The 13975-nt window shown below is 36.6% G+C and overlaps 1 protein-coding gene across 1 annotated transcript in view; it reads right to left on the bottom strand.

Moving 5' to 3' along the window:
- Positions 1–1146: 1146 nt before the first annotated feature.
- TMEM200A (transmembrane protein 200A) overlaps positions 1147–13975 on the bottom strand; it is a 60936-nt gene continuing 48107 nt past the window's right edge. Inside the window, exon 2 of the mRNA XM_040553697.1 lies at positions 1147–4696. Within this exon, the coding sequence (XP_040409631.1) occupies positions 3205–4680 (1476 nt within the window). The 5' untranslated portion in view covers positions 4681–4696 and the 3' untranslated portion in view covers positions 1147–3204. The remainder of the gene's footprint in view (positions 4697–13975) is intronic.

The following is a 13975-nucleotide window of genomic DNA, read 5'->3' as shown; positions in this document are numbered from 1 at the left end:
TTTTCAATGGTCTTATGGAGAAGAAGGAGCTGAACTCACTACTTGTACAATACAAATGATTTCCTTCTGGATTATTGCATACAAAGGATGTGGTCCTATAACATCTTCCAAGGGCTAGATGTAAGGTTTAGCTTCCTATTGCATGAAAAGTCTTGTGGGGTGTCTATACAATTATTTTCCCATATGAGAAAAACAGTTTAAAACTTCCTGTCTTTGGCTTCTTTTTCACCCTGAAGTTGTATTGGAGCAATTCATTGTGGGGCTGCACAGAACATCAATAGTGTTGTTCAGAGCATCAGAAATGAGCTAAATAATAATAATAATAATAATAATAATAATAATAATAATAATAATAATAATAATAAAGTCTGTGAACTGAATCAGCAACTGAGTGAATATAGTTATGCCCTAAAGATACCAGTGAGGTTTAAGAAATGCTCCTGTCTTCTCCAGGTCTTTACTTGCTATCTGAACATGTGTTACAAAGAGTTCAGACATCTGCACCCTACTGTGGTTTCCCACCTCAATATATGAAGATTAGTGTTCAGGTCTTTTGAACATTTAAAACTTTTTCTGGCTAGAGGTTGAGTTGGAATTACCCAAGGAATATGGGAAGATGCAAGGCCCTTTATTTCCAGAGTGACTGTGGTTAGTGTATCTGGGCAAAAATAGAGTCCTAGCCAACTTTTTTAAAATATTAAACCTTTCATCAGACTTAGCACCTTAGACTTTATGCCTTATAAATCATTTGACACATATCTTTAAAGTTTGAGATATGAAAATCCCAGGAAACAAGGTTACCGTCACTTTTGAGTTATCTTGTTACTTAATATGTACTGGATGAGCTTATTATTTCTGGAACTTACAGTAGATGCTATTATCTAAATGAAATGTTCCATTTTAGGGTAATTTGGGAATATTTTTGTAGTCAATCTGTCAATCACATAATTTCTTTGTATGGTGCTATTTTGATTTCTTGCAAATTTAAGTCAGTAACTTTACTTTGGTCTCTCAACCAGGTAGATTTTTCTGAAATCAGTACATTTTTCAGTACCAGGTATCTATGTTAAAAATTAAAAGCTCATGCCTTGCTATACTTATAAAAGGACCACTATTCCCACATATGATGGTAAACAAAAAAAAACAGTCTTTTAAGCTAAGATTTAATTTAGTTATTCAGGAAATAAAAGCTTACATCATTCACGTCTTTTCAATAATAGTTTCCATTTTTCAAAACGTACTGCCAAACTAAAAAGAACAAGGTGTTCTTTTTATACAAAATTTCCTTATATCAAAAGCATTTTGAATACAATTCACATTACATTAAAAAAATATTAGAAACACAGTAAATTCAACCTTTACATGTGGAGGGATGTCATTGAAATTAATTAGTCATAGCCAAATATCTAGTGGAAGGCTAATATATTAAGCATAATGTTATGTACAATATTATGATAATTATATTCTGATATGGAGGATTTGAGATTATAGAGGAAAAACATGTCTTAACAGCAGATATATGTAGAGATACATTTTATTTTCGTTTCAAAAAATAGCAAATGTCTTAAGAACACAAACCGGAAAGTTATTAAAAGCTTCATAGCAAAATATTTAGCCAACTCTGTTACAATATATAGGCTTGAGGTTCTAACAGTTAACACTATGCCTCAATTCACTGAGCAAGTAATGCTCTTGATACATAAACATTGCGCAGTTGAAATCTGGAGCTGAATATTTAAAAATAAAAAAGGAGAGAGAGAGTATGTATTTTATCTTTGATCTTTCATAACCAACTGAAGTACAACTACAGTTTAACAGGCTTGATTCTTTTTGGGAGAAGCCGTTAAAAACAATTCCTGAGTATTTAAGTGAATATATCCAAAATGACCACATACAACCAACTTCCTGTTAAGTGAGCCTTGCAACTAGAAGTGACATTCTCTAGCATGGCTGTCATGGCAGGATCACGGCCTAAATACCTTAATGAAATACACAAAAACTTTCTGGTATGCACATTCAAATTCTCATTTTCTTTAACAATAGCCTACAATTGTCAACTGAGGAACTTACTCTGCTGAGAAAAATATTGTTTTAAATGTCACTTCCTTTTGCAAAATCTTCTAATGCAAATTACCCCAGCTAAGCCTCCAATGAACCACCATCCCAATAATTATGTGAAATATATACATCAAAATTTAGGCAAGGGGCTTTTGTAATACTTAGTATACATATTGAATTATATGCTTTGTATCAGTATCTTGACCACAGAGACCTAGTTATTTAGCATCTTGCTATTGTAATGAGAGGCAATATATTCATTTTCCATTATTCTCTTCAGATTCATGTCATGATATCATTTTACTATATACTATGTTTCTAAAACCCTGTTAGCATTCATTACGTCCCTATGATTTTAATCAGTATACTTTGATTTTAAAACTGCTGCCAATCAAAATGCTTTAGAGAACTAACCCCAGAAGAATTTTCAGATTTCTTACTTTATGTATGCTTTCCTGGAATTTTAGGATTAAATCATAATGGATGTAGAAATATTATAGTACAAAGCATAGTTAATAATTCACAACACCGGTATTCAACTTGACCAACTACAATGAATTCACAAAAATGTTTTGATACCCACTCTTTTCTATCCACCCACCCCCATACGTAAACAAGATTCTCACAATGGTAATGGCAAGATTGTTGTTACTGAGGTGTATTATATGTGAAAGACAACACCAAGGATAAAGATAAAGGCCTGAATTTGACAATTCCAGTATGTATTTCTCCTCACTTCCCATTCTGGACTGCAAACACAATTTTTAGACTCTTGCAGTCATTAAATAAGTAGAACCTACAGGTAAATGGAACTTTTAATTCTAATGCAGGTTTTTGGAGTCAAATTGATAGAAAGTAACATGCTTGTATAGAACAGAAGGAATAATGACTTGGAAAAAAATGTAATAAGTCATACCAAAACTCTCTGAGAAATGATAATGTACTGTATTGCAGCTGTATGTTACTGTGACAAAAAACTCTTGGACTTACAAAGACAAAGATCTCTGTTTACACAAGCCAATATTAATATGCTATTAATCATCTAGATAAAAACAGGCTTGTTCTAGTTTCGCTGAGAAGGAAACATTTGTCAAAATGGTTTTTTAAAAAATACTGTTGAATATATTGTAAATTGCAATTTAAATATTAAAACCTTGTTTCTGAAGTTCCCCGCTTTAGGTTGTTACTCAAAAACTCATCATGTTCAAAACTCAAATTATTATGAGATCTCGATATCATAAGAAGCTTTTCTTTATTGGTAAAGTCTTTTTTGACCACTGCTTGTGGCACAAGTAACCTGTCCATCGGGTCCTCTTTGTTTTCTAGTTTCATATATCCTTTACTGTTGCTCCGATCCAGTCTGGGCCAGCTGGGATGTTTCCTTTGTTCAGCTTGGACAGTGAGTGTAGATGGACCCCTGTCCAAATCCAGGGACTTTGAATGTGAAGACAGAAGATGCAAAGATGTGTTGGACCCAAACTGTTTCCTGGCAGCACCAGGGGATAAAAGCTTTCCTGTACTTGGTCCGATGGTCATAGAAGATTTGAACTGATCATGTGGAGTGTCCACAAATGAATTATGCCGTGATAGCATGGCCGCAGCTGGTTTGCAGGATTCCTTGGTGTCAGTTAATGGAATGGCCAGAGAGTCCATCGACAGATTTCTGGACCAACTCTTTGTGACCTCTGAGTCCTCGGTTATGTTGTCTATACTGGGCTCATCAATAACACAGTTATTTAGTTTAATTACTGGCAGTGTGAAAGCACTAATAGAAGATGATACAATGGACTTTGTTTCACACTTTATAGAACTAGTGTTTTTGTCATCTGAAGCCTTACTGGAATGAGGGTAAAGTCCAAAGACTGAACCAGATTGGTCAGTCAGCAGAGGTGGTAGGAGGCTAGCAGTGGTCCTATCTTCATTTAGGGGGATCTCCTCTTCTTCAGCAGAACTATCCATTCTAAAATTACTCTTGAAGCCAGAGAAAGGTGCAATCGTGTTTGCAGCCAGCCGTGATGCACATGAACTCCCACTATGCCCAAGTTCTCCTTCCCCCAACAAGCCAGCAAAGGCACCACTCAGCTGCTTTTGTTCCTTGATCCTCAGGGTGTGGATGTCTATTACAGTGGAGTATATGTCTCTCATGTGTATGATTTTTGTTTCTTTGTCACGGTTTTCGTGTAGAATGGCATTTGCGCAGATAAAAATGAAGATTCCAATGCCCATAGTAAAAGGGCCCAACATTTTCATCTTATCTGAGTGCACATGCTGTTCAAAGAAACGAAGTAAAATGCTTCCTTGGTTTCTTAGGACCTCAGTTTCATTTACTGATAGTTTATCTTCAGATCCTAAAAGCTGTTCCTTCTGGGGCCAGTATCCAAGAATGGCCATTGCAATTCCCAAGAATGCGATAAGCACTCCCAAAACAAGGAAGAACCCCGATGGAGAATAGAGTCGGATTTTGCCCCTGACAATGACTACATCTGCCCTGGGCCGGCGTCTAACTGGTTTCTTCTCCTCAGAAGCTGGTGCTGTGGCAAGATTTATATGTTGCTGAGATCTGGCAGAGTCTTGCCTTTTCAAGGCAGCCAGTCCTGTTATGACTCCGCCGGTTGCTATCATAGTTCTATATTGTGTCCTGCAGGGGAAAAAAAGCAGAAATATTGATGTAAGCAAAGTTTGTGTGTGCAAATATAAATAGTGCTTTGTTAATATGTATATATTTCTTGATAATTAAAATATTCATCACTTTAAAAAAAGCTAGTATATTTAATCCAGTTAGGGCATAATAAAGGTTTTAAGACTCAAATGGCATTTAAAAAGCATTTTCAAAAGACTTTTATCACTGTAAATATAGGTAATATATCTTTCAGCAATGTAACAGACTAGAAAACTAGTGCTCTGTGGTGACATATCAGGATTAAACATGAGAATACTGAGAAGTGTTTATAAATGGTTTATGTCAGGACAGTCAGTAACAAGTTACAAGTTAAGAACCTTGTATGTGTTCTTGATCATTTTACCACTATAGCTAGCTCTTTTAAAAACTTCTGTGACATACAATTAATATGAGTACAGATCATTCTACATACCCTCTTTAAAACATTTTGCCTTTTAGGTTTCAGCATATATTAATATATACTTATTCTATCATTTAAAGAGGCTTTTATTAAGCCCATTGAGACCACCTGAGTCTCAACTACAGAATCGTTTTGCCTTTCCTAATAAAGCTGATCCTTTGCTATGCATATCTATATCCTTTTTCTCCCCATTTTGGTTCTTCACTGACTACAAAGTAGTAGCTCAGTTTAGTTTACCAGATAACCAATTTTCATGAATGTCAAGCTCATGAATTCAAAGCTTCATCGTTTTATGAGCTTTTTTTTTTTTTTCCTGTTAGACTTTTCACACCTGGGTGTCTACTACATGGGAAACATGAACCAGCATGAGTTTAAAAAGAGAAACTCATGTTTGGTAGGGCTTTTTTTGAGTAAAAGTAGCAAATGAAACAACACAGTTCAGGATTATTAAATATTATTTTATAAGGCATCTTATAACCAGACTCAAAAATAGTTTCTCAGCTTAACTAATGGATATTTGAATGAATACTAGAAAGTATTATAGTATACAATTAAGATACTGTAAAGCCAGGTATGAAAAAACATATATGTTCTTTTTGATGGCCTTGCTAAATTCAAAGATACAGAAAGGCTGACAGTCTGTTGCAGAGAGAAAAGCACCGTGTCAATGCTAGGGATGGTTTAACAAGCAGACAAAGCAAAAGTTGGACTGTGTGTATAGAGAGGCAGAGAAGCAGAGGCAAAGCAAAACAGTGATTGCTTTCAATTTACAGGCAATAACTTTCATCAGATATCTTTAAATATTTGTTTTTTAAAAATCCCAACAGTGACACCCATGCAAAAAGATGAGAGCTCTTGTAGTATGAGAATGACCATAGGGGCACTATCATGAATTTCCAGCAATGCAAGCAGGTGTCAAGTAAGCTCATTTCCAAGCAGAAATTGCTCCAATCCACCATTATTCATGATTATGAAATTAATAGGGAGTTTGAGACAGGTGGCCAACTGGAAGCACTAATCCAGAAAAAAAATGTACCAGTGTTCATTATTATCTGTTCAGCATTAATTCAGGTGACAGACAGAAAGAACAGCAAGCTGATTTCCTTCCCTGCACCATTATTAATGGAGAGAGTGCTTTCTCTCCTTCTGCGAGAAACCTTTTCTTTGTGAAGGGAAGACCTGAAAAAACAAGGCCTAAGATGCAGCATTTTCTTAATTTCTGAAAACAAATTTGATAGAATTGTTTAAAAAAAAAAAAAAAACACAACTCAGAAAGTTCATTTCTAGTGACAGGTTTCATGTTCCTCAATGCTCTGGAAATTCTCACCCTTTGCAATTCACTTTCATTTTTATGCTGTCTGGGCAATTTCAGTAGTTCCAGGACAACTAATTTCTTGAATGTTTCATGAAGAGCCAAATTTTTTTTTTTAATGTAGCAGTTTTAACACTATGCTCCCCCTCCTCCCAAGAAAGTTATTTGAGGTTGATAGTATATATAAAAAAAAAAAAAAAAAGAAAAGAAAACAGTGTCTCATATGCCTATATTTAAGGGTTTCTGCCAAAAGCAAAAGATCATTCTCTAAAACATTTAGACTCTCTAGGCAGAAATAAATTAAGAGAATTATGGCATATCTTTACTGAAATTAATAGATCATTTAGCTATTATCTATTTTGCTCCCTTATTCTTTTCCACATCCTAGATCTTTGCAGGGATAAGGAGTTTCCATATTTATGTGGCATTTTGCAGCACACATAAACACACTCTCATCCATTATCATGGCTGCCAAGGAAATGCACAGGGTAGTGCTAAATCCGAGCTCTACATGTTGGCTGGATTTGATATTTTGTGTTCTGTACTGTGCTTATCACAGCTACCTGGATTTCACCAAAGGGTGAACCCAGTAAGCTCAGATCTGGTTGGTAAATATTTTAAGCACACCTCTAGCAAGAGTTCCTCTCTAACTCTGAAAAGCAGATCAAAATATATATATATTACATCCTGAGGTATCTTTCGAAAATTCTCATTTGCAAGTTTTACATATACTGCAGGAAAACCACACCACAATTTCATTATTAATTGGTCTACAGTAACCTGAAGAACAGAGAAAAACTGAGATCTTCTATAGTAAAAGGGAGAAAGAGATCTCCTAAGCCACTTGGCTGGCTTCCTCCCAGTATTTCAGGGGAACATTTTGTTCCTCTGTTCACTTTACCTGCATTAGAACTTGGACATAAGAGAGAGAAAGTCTGGCTGCAACAAGATGAAAAAGCAATTTATATATAGAAGTCTCTTTCCTATTTGTGAGTTCACACGGATATTATTAAATCTTTATTTAATGGAATAAAATCACGACCAGCTTCATAAATATAATTTGTAATAAGCCATGGTGTTGGTAAGGCTTATATACTACTTAATTTTAAGACCTGAATTTTGATCTCTTCTTCATCTAATAAAAGAATTGGTATTAGCAGACCATTGGTATGAGATGATTTCATTTCATACAGAAAATTTTTCAAAAGCCTATTACAGTGAAGTGTATTTTAAGATGGGAAACCTTTTTTTTTAAAAAAAATATTGTATTTAGAATAAAGTGATATTGTAGATACAATGAATTATTTTTCAAACCTGTTTACTTTCATTACAGAACAGCGACAATGAGTTCCAATGTCAAATGTTAATTCTCTTAGCTTAGTACAATGATTACACTTAGTTTTACTCAAAAGCCTGAATTCAAACTTCTGAATGAGCAAACTTTACAAGATTTTGACTCAGAAGTAAAGAAAGGTTATGTTAGAAGTTTTGACAGAATTTTTCTAGTGGCACTGTGAATGACACAGGCTTACTTTAAAATGGATCAAATAATGGTAAAATGGATGTAGAGTACAGAGAAAAAAAATAAAGGGATAGGCCTGTAAACCATTTCATAAACACAACCCTCTTGCTGTTAAAAAAGCACCACAGCTATCAAGCTGCTTTTGAAGAACAAACGTTGAGTGTTTTTTTAAGCGTCTGCCTTCCTAACCTTGTAGCTGCTCTGTTTGTTTCATTTTCAGCAGGAACTTCAGTACCAAAGGCCTAGATAGTTTACAATTTTAGTCTTGAAAGGAACAGTGGCCCAGATTTACCCTTACAGCTAGCATATCTTTGTACTGTGCTGTTGTTACTAAGAGGTCCTCGCACCAACCCTGTCAGCCACTCCAAGATCACCCAAGCCTGTCTTGGTATAGATCCTGTAAAGTAGCTCCTCCTAAGGTTTGCAAACGTGAAACAAGTTGGGTAATGAAATGTGAAGCGTCAGTCTGAGATGTGGAGGATGCCTGCTTCTTACTTACATTATTACACTTGCTGCCCAGATCAAGGCTCCTAGAAAGGCTGAAATGGAATCTCCTTTATCACCTTTCCATATGGGGAAAGGTTTTTCAGATGCTCAAGGAAAGGCTGTCATAAAGAAAATTATGAAAGAGGTAAAACCAGCTTTCCCAGAATAGTTGTAGGTAACCACTAGACTTGCATCTGCTGAGCAAAGATTGAAGTATTCCCCTAACCAAGTCAGGAGGCCAAAAAACTCAAATCAACAAAGAAATGGAGGCAATAGATTCACTCGGTGATACAAAGGTTAGGCAAGGATAAATTATCATGGAGAAACTGTCGTACAGGTGGAAAAGCGTCCCTCTTTTCTGTTCTGATTTGCACCAGTACATCAGGATTTCACTGATGATCAGACAGAAAAATGGTGTATTTATGCTGCTAGCATTACCCATATATGAATTTGCCAGCCTGGAGAAGGGAAGGGAGGCCAGAGGCAGGTGACCTGGGGACTCATTAGAGTAGCTGGCATCTCCAGACAACTGCAGAGCACAGAGAAACTTGAACAACTTAGACATGTCCACAGGGAGGTATGACAGATAAGAAGGGGTCACTCTGAGTCCTTTTGAAGCTAGGAACAGCCTCCAAAAGTAACACTCGGTTATCCTTTGGAAGCCAAGCAAATGACAAAATTGGTGGGATAGGATTTGGTGGGATTTGAGCCCAGTTGACTCACTGACTGATTATTCCAGATATAAGACATGTCAACTGCAAGAATGTATTATAGACTGTACATTTCTGTTATAATTGCAACTGAGGCAATATTAGCTATTTACACAATGGCTCTGATACTAGGCAGTCTAGAAAAACCTGAAAGGTATGTGTGGAAGAGCAAAAATTCAATGGAAGGAACTGACTTTATTGCACGTGCTAGTGGCTCCAACTAACTTCTGGTTCCACAAACCACAAACTCCTTAATTTTCTCTTTAGCCTACGAGGTCACCACCTTAATACCCTTCTTTCCTCTCTGATAACTAGCATCACCATTACTGTTACTGGCATCAACTATGTTTTTCAGAGATGGTCAAACTATTAAACATGTAGTTAATCTCTCAGCAACTATATTAACTCTCAACCTGTACTTAGCTTTGGAGCTTGGTATTTCTATTTCAGGTGCCTCAAGGCTTATCTATTTTTTCAACTATTTTGATACAATAAAAGTCACTAATTCTACCTACAACATGAGTCTTTTGAATAAATATAGTCATTTAAATTATGCTGAGATCTTACATTTAATTTGAGAGGTTACCAGCACCAAAGATAGAAAGTGCACTAAAGGATATTAGGATTATATTTCTTTCAAGTTATTTGTTTTATTCCAGATATATTTCGGTGTCCCTTAGTATTTATGACCTTTGTAGTTTGCACAATTTTTTTTTTTATTATAAAACTGGAACATTTACTGTTTAAAAGATTATTGAAACTTAATTATTTGAAATTATCAGAACTGTACATGCTATTTCCCTGTAGTTTAGGTTTATGTAAAACTTTCTGAAACGATCAGCTATTGTATTTCAGCACAGAATTAAACTTCATCACAGTGAGAAGTGTGACAAAACATGGCTTCAATTACCACGGCATTTCCTAACTTGCTATTTCAGCTGATTAGGAAATTTACTTCATGTTAGTACTTGATTTATTACCACTTAAGTGACTCAATCTCAAATTTTAACAAGAGAACAAAATTTAACAGCAAGGAAACTTTCCTTTACCTTTGATAAACCTGAAGTCCTAGCAATGAAAGAGGTATATGAGAGGCTGTTTACCCAGAAATTCTCATAATCAAGAATGCAAATGATAAAGTAATAAGAGAACTGATAACACAGCTAAGTAAACAAACCACTATTAAGCTGTAATTAACAGAATACATCTAAACTTTGTTCCTGATGTATATCAATGTGTTATCTGTGCATAGAGGTTGTCAATTGATACAATCAGTTCTATTCCAAAGGTAAAAATAATATGTTCCGTTAAAGCAATTTTATAGGCCAAAAGGGTTAATATTTCTGGTAGAGATAATACAGCAATGGCCAAAGAAAGGGTAGTTCCACAAGAAACAGAAAAATCATCCAAAATTACATTTTTATTTCGTAGCTTAACAAGCAATCCCCTCCAACTGCATAACACACCAGTGGGACTACCCTATGATGCATCTCTCTCCTAATATCCAGTCCTTAAAAATTATTTTAAAAGAAAAGCAAGCAAGCAAAAGGCATCTTTTGTATTCATGATTTTGGGGTATTTTAAATGTACTTTAACTGACAATAGGTGAGATGAAAGCATGTGAAATGTGGTATTAAAAATCTTCATAACCTCAGCTGGGATTTTAAAGTCATGCAAGCAAAAGCCAAGGATAGAAAATTGCATGCCTATTTAAAACATTAAAGCTTTGAAATTTCCAGCTGAAACAAACCCTTTGGGTTCAAATTCCCTTTAATGTTGCCTCTTTTAGTCTGTAAACGGATAAGATTAGGGACTAATCATGTCCTTTTAACCTCCTGTTTGCCAGTCAGATTATGGAAACAGGCCAAATCATGCAAGCAGTTTCACAGCATAAAAAGGAAAAGGCAGGCTGCGTGTGGGTCAGGCAACGCAAGAACTCCAGGCTGCCTACGACACAGCAGTAGAGAGAAGGTCCAAAGCAGAGATTAAAAGCTCAGGCTTCCTGGACATTGGTAGACCTATATCAAATGGTCTGTATTTGGTTTACAATAGTACTATTTCAAACAGTAAAATCTTTGCACTTGTAAGTGGAAAACAAAAGCTTGGTATTAAGGATACATCAAAATCTGTGGGGAAATTCAAGGTCTGACTGTGTTCCATTCATTTAAAATATCTAGATCTGGCAGCATTTTTCAAATCTACGTTGTACTAACCCAAGCAAGGCCAAAGGTCTCCATCAGTTACCTCTAACGAATCTATGAAAGACAGGTAGGAATGGCAAATCTGAACATTATTAATGCACATTTCTTTATGAAACTGTAATTTTTACTGCTTTAAGGAAGGAATCCAGGGGGTTCACAAATTGTTAAGGACAGAAAACCACTGATTTAGATGTGGTGATCTAGATCCACTGATGTGGATCTAGAGCATGGACACTTTGGGAAGAGAAGGAGGTCATTGTTCTACTATTAAAAGTTGGATACTGAAACATAAGCTAAGAAGGGGAAAATATTTTTTTAAAAACAAACCCAAGCTCTTAGGAGAGTTATGTAAGTCAACAGATCTCATTTTAGATATATATTTCCATAACTATTCTCTGTCACACTGCTTTGGAGCCCATGCAAAGAAATATCTTAACATTGTATAAAAGGCCACAGTTCCCTTTTTTTTGAAATTATTTTGATGCAGTTTTCAGAAGTGGCAAGTAGCTGTTGAAGCTCCCTTCTTTTACTATCAGTAGAGAAACCTATATGGCAAAATCAGTATCATGTGTTTATTTGCATATATTTGCCATGTCGCCGAATCACAGAGAATCACAGAGTAGCTGAGGTTGGAGACCTCTGGAGGTCATCCAGTCCTAATCCATGCTCAATAAGTGACACCCAGCACAGGGTACCCAGGACCATGTCCACGCAGCTTTTGAAGATCTCCAAGGAGGAGACTCCATAGCCTCTCTGGGCAACCTGCGCTAGTGCTCTGTTACCCGCACAGTAAAGTGCTTCCTGGTGCTCAGACTGAGCCTCCTGTGTTCCAGTTTGTGACCATGGCCTCTTGTCCTGCCACTGGGCACCACTGAAAAGATCCTGACTCTGTCTTCCATGCACCTCCCTTCAGGTACTTATACACATTGATAAGATACCCCTGAGCCTCCTCTTCTCCAGGTTGAACAGTCCCAGCTCTCTCAGCCCTCCTCATAGGAGAGATGCTCCAAGCCCTTCATCATCTTTGTGGCCCTACATTGGATTCTTTCCAGTATGTTTGTCTCATATTCACATTGAATAATATATCATATCTTCATTTAGACTCACATTTGCCCTATTTCATTAGCAGACCTGAGCCATGTTATTCTCTATCATGACTTTTATGACTGTTCTTATGTTAAAGCAGGACTCTCACAGCTGGGAAAGTTCAAGTATGGCTGTGAGTAGCCCCGCTTACTAACAGTCTGCAAAATGATTCTGTGGAGAGGTTATAAAATTACCCAATTCACAAAACTACAATAAAAAATAATAATAATTAAAAAAAAAATCCTTTACTGTTATTTGGGGAAAAAATAAGGAAAAAGACAAAACAGAAAATAAAAAAGAAAAAAAAGAAAGGAAAGGAAAGGAAAGGAAAGGAGAGGAGAGGAGAGGAGAGGAGAGGAGAGGAGAGGAGAGGGAAGGAGAGGAGAGGAGAGGAGAGGAGAGGAGAGGAGAGGAGAGGAGAGGAGATGAGAAGAGGAGAGGAGAAGGAGAAGAGAAGAGAAAAAGAAGAGAATAGAAGATAAAGAGAAGAGAAGAGAAGAGAAGAGAAGAGAAGAGAAGAGAAAGAAGAGAAGAGAAGAGAAGAGAAGAGAAGGGAAGGGAAGAGAAGAGAAGAGAGGAGAAGGGAAGGGAAAGGAAGGGAAGGGAAGGGAAGGGAAGAGAAGAGAAGAGAAGAGAAGGGAAGGGAAGGGAAGTGAAGAGAGGAGAAGGGAAGGGAAGGGAAGGGGAAGGGAAGGGAAGGGAAGGGAAGGGAAGGGAAGGGAAGGGAAGGAAGGGAAAGGGAAGGGAAGGGGGGAAGGGAAGGGAAGGGAAGGGAAGGGAAAGGGAAAGGGAAGAGAAGAGAAGAGGAAGAGAAGAGAAGAGAAGAGAGCGAGAAGAGAAGAGATAGAGGAGAGAGAGTAGAGAAGAGAGAGAGAAGAGAAGAGAGAGAGAAGAGAAGAGAGAGAGAAGAGAAGAGAGAGAGAAGAGAAGAGAGAGAGAAGAGAAGAGAGAGAGAAGAGAAGAGAGAGAGAAGAGAAGAGAGAGAGAAGAGAAGAGAGAGAGAAGAGAAGAGAGAGAGAAGAGAAAGAAGAGAAGAGGAAGAGAAGAGAAGAAAAGAAAAAAGAAAAGAAAAGACAAAGAAAAGAAAAGAAAGAAAAGAAAGAAAAGAAAGAAAAGAAAAGAAAAGAAAAGAAAAAGAAAGAAAAAGAAAAGAAAAGAAAAAAGAAAAAAGAAACCAGTCTTATAAAGTTACTCTTCGTTACTGTTAAGTGAATGTCTCAACAGGACAAGGAATAGAACTTGGTTACACAGATACAACTATGAGCAACACCCAGACTTTCACAGCTACTCGGTTTGTGTGCACAGTAATGCAAGTCTCTCCTTCCTTTAGAAATCACATGGAAGTGAGCTTGCAGAGTGCTTTTTTGTTTTTCAAAATAAATTTTGGAACATAATTGCCCAAGACAGCTGACTCAGCAGGTCAGAACCATGGTTCATATACACAATGTGGCAATAGTGTCATAAATTGATCAGACAATTCAGTCTGTGTGAGCTCAGGAGGTCTCTCATACAACCTCCTG

The sequence above is a fragment of the Cygnus olor genome, chromosome 3 (assembly GCF_009769625.2).
Source record: "Cygnus olor isolate bCygOlo1 chromosome 3, bCygOlo1.pri.v2, whole genome shotgun sequence".
NCBI classification, from domain to species: domain Eukaryota; kingdom Metazoa; phylum Chordata; class Aves; order Anseriformes; family Anatidae; genus Cygnus; species Cygnus olor.
This window is presented reverse-complemented; position numbering and strand designations above follow the sequence as displayed.